General features: G+C 37.1%; 1 protein-coding gene across 8 annotated transcripts in view; it reads left to right on the forward strand.

Moving 5' to 3' along the window:
- DNM3 (dynamin 3) overlaps nucleotides 1–17151 on the forward strand; it is a 524278-nt gene that overhangs the window by 239701 nt on the left and 267426 nt on the right. For 4 of the 8 annotated variants that reach the window (XM_026509365.4, XM_026509361.4, XM_048225441.2 and 1 more), the window contains exons 13-14: nucleotides 260–311; nucleotides 1116–1145. In XM_026509365.4, the coding sequence (XP_026365150.1) occupies nucleotides 260–311; nucleotides 1116–1145 (82 nt within the window). The remainder of the gene's footprint in view (nucleotides 1–259; nucleotides 312–1115; nucleotides 1146–17151) is intronic. The other 4 variants (XM_026509367.4, XM_048225442.2, XM_026509363.4 and 1 more) reach the window with 1 other exon arrangement.

A 17151-nucleotide genomic window follows, 5' to 3' on the forward strand; every position in this document is an offset into this window, starting at 1 on the left:
TGCACAGACTCATGTGATTAATGTAGCAATACAGCTTTTTACCCCGTGATGTTATGTTTTTGGTTTGGGTTGGTTAATTGGTACTAATTCCCCTGAGTTGGTTTTGCTTCCAGAATTAAACTGGCCTTGATATTTGTTATTTGCTCTTCCTCAGTTGTTGATACATTTTGAAAGCCTGTATATATTTTAATATGTGTTACTTGTTCCAAAAAAAGTCTTAACGAGTTTCTTCAGTGCTGGTTTCCTTTGCTTTTCTCAGTGCTCAGCAGAGGAGCAGTCAGGTTCACAAGAAAAACACAATTGGAAATCAGGTAGGAATTTTTAAAATAATCAGTGCATGCATGCCCCAAAGAATTTGAACTCAGTCGCTTGATTATTTTTTAATGCAAATTAATCATGTGCAAATTTTGCTGAAAATGCAGCCTTTTGTTTTGTTTTTGCTTGTAAGGTTTTTGGAGTGCATTGCATTTTTTTTCTCTTTTATGCATTTAACTTTGTCGATTTATTTTAAATAACTTTTCTGCTATTTGCTCTGCTTTTCAAAATTGCCTCCTTGTGTCCTACTTTGCTTGCTTATGTTACCCCTAAATTTGATTTAACATCGAATCTGTGAGTCAGTTCAAGGTTAAAATATGGTGAGTAGTTGCATGAGCTCCTGGTGCTGCTGACTAGTTCACACATTTGCACAGCTTGGTAACAGTGAAGGGACAGCTCATAAAGAAGGCAGGTGTTGGATTTAATCTCTGCCACACCAAATTCCTGTTGGTGAATGAAGATGTTAATTCCTAAGAAGATCTGATCTCTTGAGTTTTTGTGTTTTGGGCTGACCGGCTGTCTCTGACTAATAGCGCTCTGCAGAGATTGCATTAACTCTGACAGTTTGCTGTTTCTTTTATGTTTTATGTGATAATGAATATTTGCATTGTTATTTCTTTTCAAGTCAAAACAATGATGATTTTATAGTTTTTTTTAAAATTCAGAGGTACAATTATTGAACAAATTGAAACCTCTGCTCTAGAAATTTTTCCATTGTTTTGAAAGGAGAAGAGGTAATAACAGACTTTATTTTAAAAACTTTTTTCTGAACTAAAGCATATAATTCTTTGCTATTTCAGGGAACCAATCTTCCGCCTTCAAGGCAAATTGTACGAGCTAAGTTCTGTAAGCTTTACTGTTGCTTTTTCATTTAGCTTCCCAAGGGCACAGTTTGTCTTTAACTGATTAACTCAACTAGCGCTTGCTACTAATTTTTTTAAACTTAGGTTGTCTTGTCCGTAACACTGTATCATTGAAATAAAAATCCTCTTAAGAGGGTTCATCCCTTCACTGCTAATAACTTGCTGTGATTGAAAGGTATGAACTAGTAAACTCTAAAATGCTGTAATAATAAACCCTTAACACTGTGGGTGCTTTGATATTTCTCTAATTTTAATGGGCCTTAAAATAATTAAAATCATTAATGATCTTCATCTCTGTCCCTTTATGCTATGTTGTTACAAGGTGTAAGCCTTTCTCTACAACTTGTATGATAATATTTCCAATAAATGTAGTTGGTGCTTCTAAAAGGTGGGTGAATATTAAACATCTGATTTTGATGTATTTGTTGATAAGCCTACTCAATTACAATTATTTGTATTTATTAAAAAAATAAAACAAAACCCAAATTACATCAATTGCTATCTTACATGGCTTTAAAGTTAAATCTTTTAAAATCAGATACTATATCTTCACTTTATGGAAGTGTAAAGATACTGTCAAATTACTGGCATAGGCATTAAAAAACCCCAAAAAAGCAAAAAACATTACACTCTCATTTTTACCACAGATGAAGCAGCCTTAAAGTCTTTCTTCCAATCGTGCTCAAGTTGAGAATGAGATTGGAGCATGGGCCAATTATTTGCGTCATGATGTTTTGGAAGAAACAGTCTTTGAAACTAGACATTCCTGGGTTCAAATTCTGCTCTGTCATTTAGTAGCCATGTGACCTGGAACAAATTGAACCTGAGTTTGCTCAGTTGTATGATGAGAAGAATGAAAATGTATCTGTAGGATGATTGTGAGAATCAGAAATAATTTACATAATGAGGTTTGCAGCTGGGTACAGGTACTTATGGGTACTGGTACTTATGCCTTGCAAACAGTATTTACCTTGCTCTCAGCAGGTAGGTGCTGTTCTTGAAACTTTTGGGAGAAAAAATATAAAATATAAGAGAATTAAAAAAGTTATAAAATGAGAACCATGAAACATTTGGGAAAATTAGAAGGTATGGCAAATTATTCTGAAGATTGCAATGCCCAGATTAAGGCTTGATGTGTAACGGATTTATTTATAAAACTTTCCTCATGGTCAGAAGCTCTAGCTCATAGAAGTTTATACTTATTGGAAAAGCAATAGTATAGTGGCATAAATGCATATTTTAAATCAGATCTGAAAGGAAATTCAGAACAGTTTTTAATTATATATTGCTTCCAAATGCTGAAATAATGCTAATTGTGTTTCTGTGACTTTACTTTTGCTGAGTACTTCAAAGCCCACACATTATGTAAGTCTTAAAATTCAAGATAATAGAATTGGGTGAGTCTTATAATAGAATACAGATCCCTACCGAAAACCCTTGGGGTCAGATGTGCCTTTCATGTCAGAACTTTTTGGATTTTGGAAAAAAAGTATATTGCATACATCATATATTACCCAATGTTCCTGTGGGGTCAGAGGCAACACCCAATTATTAAACATGTTATGTTTCTGCAGTAAAACAAATGAACAGTCACACTAAGTATATTAAATGAGAGATAAACATTTTCATGTTGGGTTAGATTTTGGTGCAAAATTTTTGTTTTGTTTTATTCACTTTTAATTTTTTTAGACGGGGCGGGGGGAGAGGTCGGGGAAGGGCAAAGGGAGCGGGAGAGAGAAAATGTTAAGCAGGTTCCAGGCCCAGCTCAGAGCCTGACTCAGGGCTCAATCTCAGGACCCTGAGGTCATGACCTGAGTCGAAATCAAGAGTCGGCCACTTAACTGACTGAGCCCCCCAGGTGCCCCTATTTGTTTGTTTTAAAACAAAAATCTTTTACTTCGCAAGTAAGAGGTTATGAACCTGAATATCTTATATTACAGGATCAAATTCAGTAATTACATGCAATACAGTATATTTTAGAGAATTTTTTATTGTTTTTTGCAGCTTAGCAGGAATGAACTATAATTACTGAAACAATTTTCTTTATGAATCTGAATGTCTGAGGTTGATTTGAATTTGTATAAAAAGTTTTTGCCTATTAAGAAGCTCAAAGCCGGGGACCCTTGGAGCCTAGTCTGTTAACTGATGCTGACTTTTATGGTTGGCGGGGCTGAAATACCCTGTACTGTCCCTATAGGTGGTTCATCCATTCTGATATTCCCTTAGGGCTCCTGGTTGTAGGAGACTCTGCCATACAGAGTCTGCTCTGAAATATTTTGGAAGGAATTAAGGAAAGCAAAACTTCTCTTTAAAGACAATCCCATTCATTTTTGGCTGCCTAGAAGTTTGTCAGCTTGAAAGTTCTACAATTGGTGTCAACATTTGCCCCAAAGAATGTGAGCACACAATTAGTTGAAAGTTGCACCGCCCAGTAATTTAAATGTAACCTTCATTCATCCCTTCACTCATCAAATATGTATTCAAAACCTAAGAGTACGAAAAACTGTGGTAGATGTTTAGAACAGGATGATGAATACATCATGGGTCCTGTCCTCGGGGACCTCACAGCCCAGTGGGGATGATGGTAAGTAAGCAAATTGAAGTCCGCCTCCTTTTTCAAGGCTAGCTCCTTCTAATCCTTCAGGTCTCTGAAATGTCACTTCTGGGATAGACTGGCCCTGACCATCAGATCTAAAATCATGTTCCCTCCCTAATGTCTTGATATTATCTACTATCTTCTTACCTTGTTTATTTATTTTTTCATCTTCCTTTACTAAGACCTAAGCTCCATTAAAGCTATTTATTTTTTATGTGTGTGATGCGGAAAGCCATGGGGTATCACTGTAAGGTTTTAAGCACAATCATAACATTTTAGCAAGATCATTCTGCCTATAGGTAAGAGGTTCTGAAGGGCGGACAAGGTTAGAAAAAGACGAGTGAGCAGGCTATTGCAGACAAGAGATTGTGATGACCTGGGCATGGCTGTTTGTGCTGGATTTGAGGAGAAGCGATGCATTCAGGAGGGTTTGTGACGAACCGGATGTTGAGGAGAGGGCTGGGCATGGTCAGCAACGCTGTTTAGATACCTGATTTAGGCACAGGTGATATAGTGGTGCTCTTCATGAAGAAATATAGTGAGAAACTCAGATTTGGATTCAGTTAGGAAGGGTAGATATGTTGCGTATGAGTCACCGTGGGAGACAGGAGTAAAAATGTCCACAGGGATGTTGAATAAAAGTGTCTAGAGTTGAGGAGAGACAGAGAACTATTTATTCCAAAGGTAGTAGGGAGCCATTGAAGGGTTTCCAATTGGGAAGGGATATCATTTGACTTGTATGGTGGAAAGATCCATGTGTCAGTCACATGGGATGATTTGGAGGAGTAAAACTAGAGATGTGGAAATTAGTGAAGATGTTTTTGAAGTAATTCAGGTAAAATACAAATGTTGGTAAGCAACAGGTATGTAGAAGGGGACAGATCCAAAATACATTTAGAAGGTGGGAAGAGTTATAAACAGTTGTGGAGTTGGGAGGAGGGTTATCTTTCCAGGCTGTGGCTAAGGGGATCCACTGACAAAGGGAATGCAGGAGAAGGAGAAGCAGATTTCAGGGGAGATGGGAGAAGTTGGTGATTTCAGTTTCAGATACATTTTTTTGTGCCTATTGAGATGTCAGTAGAGTTGAGGTTCAAGACTTGTCTAGACTGGAGATATGTTTTACAGCCGTCAATATATACATGGTAGTTGAAGTCAAGGGAGAATATGAAATTGCCTCCAAGGGTAAAAGCATGGAAGAAAATACAGGATTTAAAGGATAATGGAGAAATAAGAGTTGGGGCAGAATGAGGAACTGAAAAGGAGTCTCAGGAGTGAAAGAGAGGTAGGAAAACTTGGAGAGTAGTAGTACAGTGAGAGCCAAGGGAAGAGATTATTTCAAGGAGGGAATGGCTAATTAGTAATAGATGTTTCCTAGAGTTCAAGAGACACTGAGGAAGTTGTCAAAATACGTGGAGTGGTAGAAGGTCCTGTGTGATACTGGGGATCACCTGAGGCTGCACTAGTCCTTTTGGTCTTGTGAATTACTCTTCTACTCTACAGCTAGAAGGTAGCATTACTCTTGTACCTTACAGCTCAAAGGTCGCATAAAACTGAGAAACCAGACAATGGAATTGATATCCTGAGCTGGGTTTTTTCCAGGGAAGCAGCAAATAAAATCAAGAGAACAGAAGGGCTAAAGTTTTGAAAAGAGAGGTTGAAATAAAGGATTGTATAATCTCATATGAATAGTTTCGACTGATGTATTAGGACATTAGTCAGGACAGGTCTACCAAGTAACAAGCAACCCCAGAATTTCAGTAGCTTAGTATAATAACAATTTAATTCAATGAAGGCCATTCCAGTGAAGCTGGTGGCAGTGGGGGGGACTTCCCTGCTTTACATGATCAGTCATGGACTTTAGAACCCTCTTTGTTCTTCCAGCAGATGGGAAAGAGAAAGAAGCTTGAGTGAGGGAAGTGTTTAAGGACCAGCCTGGAAGTGTCACACATGTTTTGCATTCCTGTTCCATTGATTGACCAGAACTCAGTCATTTCGCCTCACCTAATTACAGGGGAAACAGAAAAATACAATCTGAACTTGTGCCCAGGGTAAAGAAAAGACAAAAGATGGTGTTGACTAAAAACTGAAAGGAAATGAGCAAGCCAGAGCACTGGGGAGTTTACTGAACTTGGAGAAGAAGTGTACAGTAGTCCCCTTTTATCTGTGGGGGATACATTCCAAGACCCCCAGTGAATGCCTGAAATGTGGGTAGTACCAACCCCTACATATATGTTTTTTTCCATACATACATACCTGTGATAAAGTTTAATTTATAAATTAGGCACAGCAAGAGATTAACAATAATAACTAATAATAAATTAGAACAATTATAGCAATATACTGTAATAAAAGTTGTGTGGATGTGGTCTCTCTCAGAATACCTTATACTGTAGTCATCCTTCTCGTGCTGACAAGGGATGATAAAATGCCTATGTGATGAGAAGTGAGGTGAACAACACAGGCACTCTGGTGTGGCGTTGGGGTACTACTGACCTTGTGATGATAAGTCAGACGGAGGATCGTCTGCTTCTGGGCTACAGTTGACAGCGGGTGACCAAAACCACAGAAAGTGAAACCTCAGATAAGAGAGGACTTAACATACCAGGATGAAGGGGAAAATGTGATAGGGTTGGAGGTTGAAGTCAGTGAGTGGGACATTGTATCTCAAGGTGGGCAAGAGAATGCATGTCCCCTGAAGGTCAGAGACGTTATTAGAATGAGAAGGAACAGACACCAGAGGAAGGGAATGACAAATGATAACTGCAGATATTTGTAGAACATTGTTTGTCCTCAGAAGGTGTGTGTGGCTGAAGAGAAATGGGGATGAAATTTCATGGATTTAAGGTGTAGGATATATTGAAGCCAGGAGGATTACATTGCTGATAATCTATTCTTTTAGTTATAAGAATCTAGGGCAGGAAGACACAGCTGACATGCTCATTGGCCCAGACTGCATCCAATTAGGAAGTATTCAGGAAGAATTGTACAATTAGGAAGATTTTTTCTTTACACAGGGAGCAGAGCAGGTGCTTGCAGGAGCCTGAATATCAGGGTACCTCCCAGTCCTGGGCTTCTTGTCTGTTTTGTTTTCCATCAATGTGCCTTCTACTGCTAACTTTAGACTGGAGTCTGAAATTTAGCTTTCCCAAACTTAGAAGTCTCCAGACAACTGGATTCCCAAACTTGAATTGTTGTCTGCAAGCAGAAGATGACAGCTATCAGACCCTAGGGGATTTCCTGCTTTGAATCCAGCAGAAATAAATGAATCTTCCTCCAGAGGTTTCAGAAAAACTCCCGAGGTTCTCTCTGAACAGGCTTGGATCTGCGCTCATTTCCGAACCAATTACTGTGGCCTGAGAATGAAGTGTTCTGATTGGCCTAGGCCGGGTCACGTGGGCTGAGACGTGGGGCTGGGCTGGGCTCCTCTGACAATAGTCGGAGCTATTGTTGGAAGAAGAGAGAATAGACACTGGAGGATGTGTGTCAGAGGTGATGGCTACAGGTACTTTGTCGAGCACTGTTTGTCTTCACCACAATTTAATTTGGATGATAGGATTCTTAGGTATATTGTCTTAAAGGAATAGAACATGGTTAATACTGCATTATTAAAACCCTGTGGTTCACCTTTACTGATTAATGATTTTTTTCCAGTTCATCCTCTGACTTTCTCTTCCCCTCCTCTTCCTCTTTCTTTCTTTCAAAAACAAAACAAAACAAAACAAAACAAAAAAAACCCAACCAAAAACCAAAAAAACAGCACCATTTCTATTGACTATATTCAGCTGAGAGGTAGCATAGTACATTGGTTCTTCAGAGCTGGAATTCGGAAGCCACTGTGTGGCCAGGAGCAAATTGTTTAACTTCCTGTTCCTCAGGTTTCTAAATAAGGTGATAAAAATAGTAACTGCTTCATGAAGCTTTTGTAAGTATTAAATGAGATAATACAAGTTAGGTACCTACAACAGGGCCTGGCTGATAGTAAGCCCTATATAAAGTACTTGTTATTGTTGTTGTTGTTGCTGTATGTTTGTATTACTCTTTAGTGTTCAAGAAAGATAGTAAGATAATTGCTTTTATTTTCTAATTGAGCCTTCCCTTCCCTTGGAAGTGGGAAGATTGCTACAAAGAAACAATGAATTCTGCATATCCATAATTTTTGAGGACAGCTTTCTGAATACAGAACAAGAAAAATACCCTCCACCCCAATATTCTAATAAGCAGTTTAATGTATTTTTAAATAGATATTATAAATTTTTAGGACTACTTAGCACTTCTTTATCAAGTTCTTTTAATTGAAAGTACATTAAAAAACATTATTTGTAGGAAGAATTGAATTTTTGCTCTCTCTATTGATCTTCAAGGTTGCCAGTTTTAATGAAAACTCTGTCAATGTTATACTGGTGTTTTAGTGCTTTGTTGTTGTGTTTTTAGAAGAAATAACTCAATAATTAAAAATTATCAAAGATTTGTGGCAAGATATTCCTTAAAGAATGTATGATGCTTATTTTTATTTTTATACATTACCTAGATGCCCCTTATCAGCAAAGAAATGTAAATATAATTTTTATTAGATATAGTGGATTGCATTTCAGGAAACATTTCTAAAATTGTACAGTTCAAGTCAGTGGGAATATACCTTGTCAGGCCAATATGTGCATATATCACAACTGTTTTAGCATGTATCATATGTGTAAAATGAGATCTGTCGTTACTAGCTGTGCTTCTTTCCTGTCAGGAGAGCATAGTGTTGTTTGTTGCCACTTAGTCTGATATTTAAATTTTTAAGTTTATAAACTAATTCTGAGACTGCCATTTTCTTTGGTGTATTAGTTTTCTAGGGCTGCTGCAACAAAGAACCATAAACTGAGTGACAGAAAACAAGAGAAATGTATTCTCTCCTGGTTCTGGAAGGCTAGAAGTCTGAAATCAAAGTGTCTTTAGGGTCATGTTCCCTGTGAAGGTTCTAGAGAATCTTTCTTGCCTCTTCCTGGCTGCTGGCGGCTCCTGGCATTCTTTGGTTTGTGGCAGGATGACTCCAGTCTGCACCTCCATCTTCTTATGGCTTCCTACCCTCTGTGTGTGTCTGTTTCTGTGCCCTCTCCTCTTCTAGGGACACCAGGCATTGGATCTGGAGCCCCACTCTAATCCAGCATGGCCTCACCTTAACTAATTACATCTGCAAAGACCCTATTTCCAAATAAAGTCACATTCCGAGGTTCCAGAGGGATGTGAATTTTGGGAGACAGTAGTCAACTCACTACACTTTGGCCACTTGCAGATTTTCTTTTCTTCTTCTTCTTTTTTTTAAATGGCTGATTATAATAATATTTTATGTGGAATTTAGCCGTACAGGATGCTGATGCACTTTAATGGTTTATTAAACCAAGAATTTATAAATTGGACCATTGGAGCTTTAAAAGCTATTTTCTTTATTATTCTGTTTTGAGAAAATAATAACCTTGTATTATTGAGATAAGACAGTGCTATTCTATCCTTCTTCATGGTGCCATTAAAATATCATTTTGATTAATTGGGTTTTTTTTTTTTTAAGGATTGCTTCTTGAGAATTTATCTATTTTTCTCTAAAGTTTGTTGCATACAAATAATTCATCATGAGGGGAAAAAAGGAAACATTGAACACTTTTAAGTGATAATATACAAACTCCCTTTTTCCTCATTTCATCTTCTGCCTTGGCTAATCTTCTCCCCAGTGTTAACCCCACCCCTCAAGAGAGGGCAGGAGTGCAGGGGAGGGCAGAGAGGAAACCAACAGACAGATGAATATGGCGTGGAGCTATAAATCCATCTTAAGATTTGGGAATTTGCATTTTCAAAATCTACCGAGTAGGAAAGTTGTATTTACTAAAAAAAAGTAAAGGGATGAATGGCTGTCCACTTTTATCAGTTCTCTAGAAATTGTGATAGTTAACATGGATTAGTTACAGTGTTTTAGGTTTGGTTTTAGCTACTTCATGCATTAACTCATTAACTGCTCCCAACAACCCTGTGAGGTAGGTGCTCTGATTATCTCCGTCTTAATCTCCGTTTTACAGATAAGGAAGCTGAGGCAGGGAGAGACCAAGTAATGTGTCCAGTGTTACAGTTTCTAAATGACAGCATCAGGATTCAAATCCAGGCAATTTGATTCTACTCTTTGTTCTCTTAATTGTAGTGTTTAGCCACTGCTTCTAACAGGTTGTAACTTGCATCAAGAATCTCACTCGTCCAATTATAGCAAGTCACATCACTTAAATCCATTCACTGTTAATTTTATTTATTCCTTAAATTTGTTCTTAATCTAAAGCTGATTGATCCTAAACAGAGTGAATTTAGGTTTGTATAAATTAATCTGATTGTGGCAGTCAGTTTGGGCTGCTGTAACAAAATACCATAGACTGGGTGACTTAAACAGCAAACATTTATTTTTCACAGTTCTGGGGACTAGAGTTCTGAGGCCAAGGTGCCATTGTGGTCAAGTTCTTGGTGAGGACCCTCTTCCTGGTTATGTTCTCACATGGCCTTCCTTGGTACACCAAGGGAGATGGATAGATCCTGTGTCTCCTCCTCTTTTTTTTTTTTTTTCTCCAATTTAGGCTCCATGCCCAATGTTGGGCTTGAACTCATGGCCCTGAGATCAAGAGTCACATGCTCTACCAACTGAGCCAGCCAGGTGCCCCTCTCCTCCTCTTTTTATAAGGGTATTAATACCATTATGGGGGCTCTACCCTCATGACCTCGTCTTAACCCTAATTACCTCCTAAAGGCCCCACCTCCTAATACCATCCCATCGGAGGTTATAGTTTCAATATATATATTTTGGGGGAATACTAATGTTCACTTCATAACACTGATTAACAATGAAAAACTCTAATAGCTGTTAGAATGTGTTTCCTCTTTTCCTTCAATTCAATGAAAATGAGGGGCCAATCAATAGCTTATAAAATATAATCATTTTTATTTTAATAAAATAGAGAATGGAATCTGTGAAAGCCACACTTAGTGAAATATATGGTGTGCTAATTTGTTCTGCATCTTTTAAAATCTGGACTTTTATTTGGAATAGCATTTAATGTATGCCTCATAATTTTTTCCAGAAAATACACAGATATCCTTCCTGTATTTTTACAGCCAAGTTACATCTTAATTGAAAGTTTAGGGCTTAAAATCGGTGAGGAGAAAAACCTATCTACTCAAAATTACCCTGAAAAATGTCTTCAATGGGCAGAATCTCGCCCCGCATTTCAGCTGTGGTCTTTTCTTGGGGCGGTAGAAGCTTCGTCTTGTTTCTCCAGGGAAAAGGGCACCTGAGCAGACTAAGTGCTTCTCCTCTTTCCTCTCTACCGCTAGCTGTCTCATAGCTACCCCTTCCCTCCCTGCTTCCCCTTTTTTCCTCCCTCTCTTTTGTCCTCTGCCTTTCTCTACCCCCCCCTTTTTTTTAAACAAAGCATGATGTGTTTGATTCCCAGTAAGTTAAATGCCTGATTGATTTGGATTCTCTGGAATTTGTATAACATTTAAACATTTTATTTTCTCTCACTATTATTTTATTAGCCACCGTAATTTTGGATCTGAATGTTCCCCTGAATTAACAGATAAATGACATCTTAGTGTCTTCCTGTTTATGACTACTTTCAGTGTTTATGGACATTGGGATTGTATCATTTCCTTGGTTCTGAATGAGTAGCTCTCCCTGTTTTCGTTTCCATTGCTTTAATCTCCATTCCACATCTCAGAGAAGTTTCCACTTTATTTTCCTACACAGGCACCTAAATGGTAGAGGGGTTCTACAAGGGTTGCTACTTCAGCCAACACCAGAAGTTGCTGGTTTTCTTCCTCAGCCAAGCCTGTGATAGCCCCGCACTGGCCACCCTGCCCTCCCACTCTCCATCCCTTACTGCTCCTGATTTCAGGCCTGGGGAGCACCAGTGCTTAGCTCCTGATGTCCCACCCCCGTCTACTATGGCTTCATTGCAGTAAGGTTGCTCACATTCCCATCCCTCACCAGTTAGCTCATCATCTGGTCTCTTGGCCACAGAGACTTCTTAAGTAGTTGGTCAGCACAGAGCTCTTACTCTAAAATTACAGAAATTGCCCCTCAAATGTTTTTTGTTGTTGTTCAAGCCTTCCCTTATGTGCACTATATAGCTAACTTATTTTTTTTTATTTATTTATTTGAGAGAGAGCATGTGCAGGAGAGGGACAAAGGGAGAGAGAGAATCGCAAGCAGACTCCCTGCTGAGCGTGGAGCCCAACATGAGGCTTGATCTCAGGACCCCAAGATCATGACCTGAGCTGAAATCAACAGTCAGACGCTTAACTGACTGAGCCACCCAGGTGCCCCTATAGCTAATTTAGCACAAAGTTTCAATGTAGTATATGATTTTGAAGCCATAATTTTCATTTGTTACACAAGAAATATATTATGAACACATATTCATTGTGAAAAAATTACGTAATGCTGGTCAAGTAGATATAGCCTTGATTCTCACCCCATCCCACTCACCTCCATAGTTATAACCTCTTTTATCATTTTAGAGTACATATACGTACATATGTATATACCCAAACACACACACACACACACACACACACACACACAGAGTTTGTGATTTAAAAAGTGATCACAAATATTTTACACTATAGTTATAAGCTCCACAAAGGCAAGGACTTTTGTCTCTTTTGTTCATGGATGGATCTGTAACACTTAGAACCTGCCGTATAGGAGATGCTTAGCAAATATATTTGAACTTACTTTATCCACTGAATGATATGTCTTAGAGATTTGTCCATGTAAATACACAGAGAGAAGACAACTAAACTACTTTTACGGGTATATAGTGTTATTGTACACTTGATCTTAGCCAAAAGGCCGGGAACCAATTATAGTGTTATTGTACATTGCGCAATGTAGATGTGCCATTCTTAATTTAATGATCCCCCTGAGGATAGGATTGTTTTGTTTCCAGTTTTTCCTAAAACAGCTGAACCAGTTTATAGACCCTACAACTATATATGTGAGAACCTGACTTTCCAGCACTGGATAATTATATTTTATATAATTTTGGATAAGTTGATGAAAACAATAATACATTACTTTGGTTTGCATTTCACTTATTACAAGTTATAAGTTATACAGCATTTAAAACATTTAAGAGACCGGGCTGGCTCATTCGGGAGAGCATGTGACTCTTGATCTTGGGGTTGTGAGTTTGAGCCCCACGTTCGGTGTCGACATTACTTAAAAATAAAAAATCTCAGGCGCCTGGGTGGCTCAGTCAGTTAAGCGGCTGCCTTTGGCTCAGGTCCCGATGCCAGCGTCTTGGGATCAAGTCCCACATCGGGCTCCTTGCTCAGCGGGGAGCCTGCTTCTCCCTCTGCCTGCTGCTCCTCCTGCTGTACTCGCTCTCTTTCTCTCTCTCTCTCTCTGTCAAATAAATAAATAAATAAAAATCTTTTTAAAAATTATAAAAATCTTTTAAAAAATAAGTAAATGAGATATTTAAGAGACATTTATATCCCTTCTATGAAATGTCTGCTGTGTCTCTTTGCCCATTTTGAAGGGACTGTTACATTATTTTCTTACTGGTTTTAGGATTTTTTTTTTAATAGGCTGGATATTGTGTATTACATATGGTGCAAATATTTTCTGCTTGTCTGTCACTTGACTTTAACTTTATTGTATATTGTGAAACAAAAAGTTATAATTTTGACCTAGACAAATTTTTCAATTTTTGCAGCATTTATATTTTATCTTGCTTATACTTTCTTCTGATAGTTTTATAGGTTTTTTTAATTTAGCTATATGAAAATGAAATTATTTTCCTGCTGTCCACATACTTCTGTCCTTTAAACCTCAGTCATTTATGTCTATAATTTACTAGTGAGAGAAATATTTTTCATGTGTATTGACCACTAGTATTCTTTTTTCTGAATGAACTGTTCATGCCTTTGCTTATATTCTCTTTGAAATTTTTTATACTTTTTTGATTCATAACAGAATTTTTATATAATTATGATATTGATCATTTGTTGTTTTGTTAACGTGTTTTTCCCATTAAGTTTTGTTATGTTTGATTTTACTTACAAGGCTTTTGAGGTAAAGTTTTAAACATATTTTGTAGTAATATCTATTGCTCTTTTTCTCTAATTTTTTTTTCTACTGCATTTATGTTTAGGAAGGTGGTATCCACCTCAAGAACAGTTAAATATTTACCCGTGTATTTATAGCATTTTCATGAAGCCATTATTGACATTTGTCTCTGTAATCCATTTGGGATTTATCACAGCAGAAGGTAAGGCACTAATTTGGGGAGCAGAGTGTAGTGTTAAGAGCATGATGGATTCTGAAGCCTGACTGTCAGGCTTCAGTATTTGGCTCTGCCACTTGCCAGCCATAGGCAAGCTACTCAATGGCTCTCTGTGCCTTAGTTTCCTCATTTGCAAAAGGGATGTGATTATTGTATCTACCTCTTAGAGGTAAGGTGGTTAAATGCATTTGTTTATGTAAAGCACTGAGAAGAGTGATTATTGGCAGTGACAATAATAATAAATAATTATTGTTAAATTTTATTCCAGAGGAGCAAATGTCCAAACATAATTGTTTGAATGATCTATCCCATCACTGTTAGATTTGTACTTGCTCGATCATATAATAATGTCAACAATAATAGTAATAATCATAGCAGCTCATATTTCTTGAAAGCTTCCTCTGTGGCTAGGTACTACACTAAATGCGTTCCTTACATTTCTGCAACAATCATACAAATTAGGTTCCATTCTTTCTTCCATTTTATAAATGATGTGACCGAAGCTCAGAAAAGTTAACTAGTCCACCCTAGGTCATACAGTGGATAAATGGCAGAATCCTGACTTCAGTCCAGGTCATGGATGAACTCTTATCCTAGGATCTGTATCTGGGTTTTGTATCCGGTCCCAACATTTGTTGATTTTTGTACAGTGACCCACTTTTAAATTATTGCAGCTGTCTAATACATTTTAATGTCTGTTAGGTCATTTCCTTTCATTACTCCTCTTTTTCAAAAATGTATTTAGATAACTCATTCTTCCAGTTGAAGATTAAAATCTTGTCATATTCCAACTACAATTCTATTTGAATTTTGATAAGATATTTGTAAAGACCACAAATTAATATGGGAAGAAGTCATATTTTTTTCACATTCTTTTATTCTGTCCAATCAGATGATGATTCCTTCAGTTTATTATAATTTCCTATTTTTCCCTTAATATAAGTAAATTCACATTTATTGTTAAAATATAAAATATCTTGGAAATACCATTATGTTATAATATGAAGGGGGTGTTTTTTAAGTACACGTTCCAATTATTTATTACAATGTGAAACTATTGATTTTTAAGCACTTATTTTGTATTAGTGGAATTGACTGGTTTCTCTAATAGTTTTTCACTTAATTATAATTTTTATCTTACCTGTTTGTAATGGGAATGTTTTTATTTAATGGGAATGTTTTATTTAATAGAAATGAACGTTTATTACCATTTGATGTTGGCTTTTAGTTTAAAATATATTTATTGTGATAAAGAAGTTAGTCTATTCCTCTGTATCTGACATTCTCGCTCAGAAATGAGCGTTTAATTGAGATGATTACGCTCTTACATATTGAACAAATTATGTATTTGTTATATTGATAGATTTACTAACCATCCTTGCTTTCCTCGTATAAATCCTATTTGGTCATTAGGGGGTGATTCTCTTGCCATTGAATTAGTTTTCCTGTTATTTAATTGAAGATTAGTATATTTTGCCTATGACATAAAGTTATTCTTTATAAAAATAAATGAATATATTTATAAATTAATGACAGAGAAGACAAATGAATATGCAATACTATTGAAATTCCTACTGAAAGAGAAATGTCACAGAAATTGAGGAGTAAAGGATATTGGGTGTCTTATTCCTGATCATCTCAATTTGCTTGATAAAACAGGAGGCTGGGGTATTTGCTGACCACCTGGGAGTGAGAGTTACATGGGAGCCTTAAGGAGATGGTGAAATTCAGTGTCGTTACCAAGGGAAATTGTTAAGAGAAGTGAAAGAACTTTCAGCCATTGTCCAGTTTACATGCTGAGACTCTAGTGTAGAGACGCTAAATTCTGCATTTGTTATACTGAGAGAACCCCAGTTCCTTCAATTTAGCAAATTAAGAGATTAGCAAAAGACAAATTAGACAGCTTCAGTGACTACAAAAGGTGTCATGGGATATTTTTTTGTTAGTCATGAAGTCCAGGTTCTATACCTGAATGTCCTTTGGAAAGGATGTCACTGGTTCACTCTCACAGTGAAAATAGAAGGAAGCTGAGAAATTTTTGTATATATTTCCGATAGAGCTCTTTTGTTATTTTTGTTCATTGCTTCCCATATTGAAATCAAATCCACCCAACATAAGCATGTCCCCAATTCACCATGACCAAGGCAAATTGTGGTTTCTGTCCTCAAAGCACGAATCTTTACATACTCAATGCATAACATTTCAGAACCTTTCCTGAGTCAGAATGTTTAGCTCAGGATCCTCAAAATACAGACATCTTTACATTCTTAAGATATTTCACCCAAGTGAATGCTCAGATACATATTCATAGAAAGGAAAGCTCATGTTGACCATGTCCGTTAGGTAGGGGAGGATCTGGAGGTCAGCCTGTGGGCTCTCTTCTGGGGATCACTGCAGATTTGCTTTACCTTGAGGCTCATTGTTAAGGCATCTAAATGTCAGAGCATTAATCCCAGCATTAGTGTAAATTGCCAGGACATTTTATCATTATTTTTAAAATTTTGTTTTGTAATGGGATAATCCCATTTGAGAACAGTTTTATTTTTTTTCCTCAAGAAAGTATATATCTCCTAATCTTAGGGTCTCGTATTTCCCAGATTGTAGCTATACATGTCAGTTCAAAATTCTGTTTGCCATAAATCCCTCATCCCTTCATGGAGTCCCTCTTTATCTTCTCTCTGCAGACATTTATTTCAGTGAGCAGGTCTCTCATAGCTTCTGTGGAATCATATTAACTTTCCCTTGGGAGTAGTTTGGATGTGATTGTGATTTTTTTTTCATACTGAAATTTCATCTTTACATGAAGTCAGTGGACATAGGTTTAGTAGTACACATTGGTCTCTCATGTGTAGTTTGACTTATGTGAAAGGCCAGAGCAATTCCGAACATGAACATGGCATAACTTTGTTTGTTTATATATTTAAAGAACAGGGAGTGTTTCAATTCACTGTCTTCTAATGATGCTAATATTTAGCATTTATTGAGTGCTTTTAGGGCCTAAGCCTTAAAACCAAGGTTTCTACATAGATTGTCTCATTGAATACTTTCAAGAGCTTTATGAAAGTTTGGT

Source organism: Ursus arctos, unplaced genomic scaffold (genome assembly GCF_023065955.2).
Source record: "Ursus arctos isolate Adak ecotype North America unplaced genomic scaffold, UrsArc2.0 scaffold_2, whole genome shotgun sequence".
NCBI lineage: Eukaryota > Metazoa > Chordata > Mammalia > Carnivora > Ursidae > Ursus > Ursus arctos.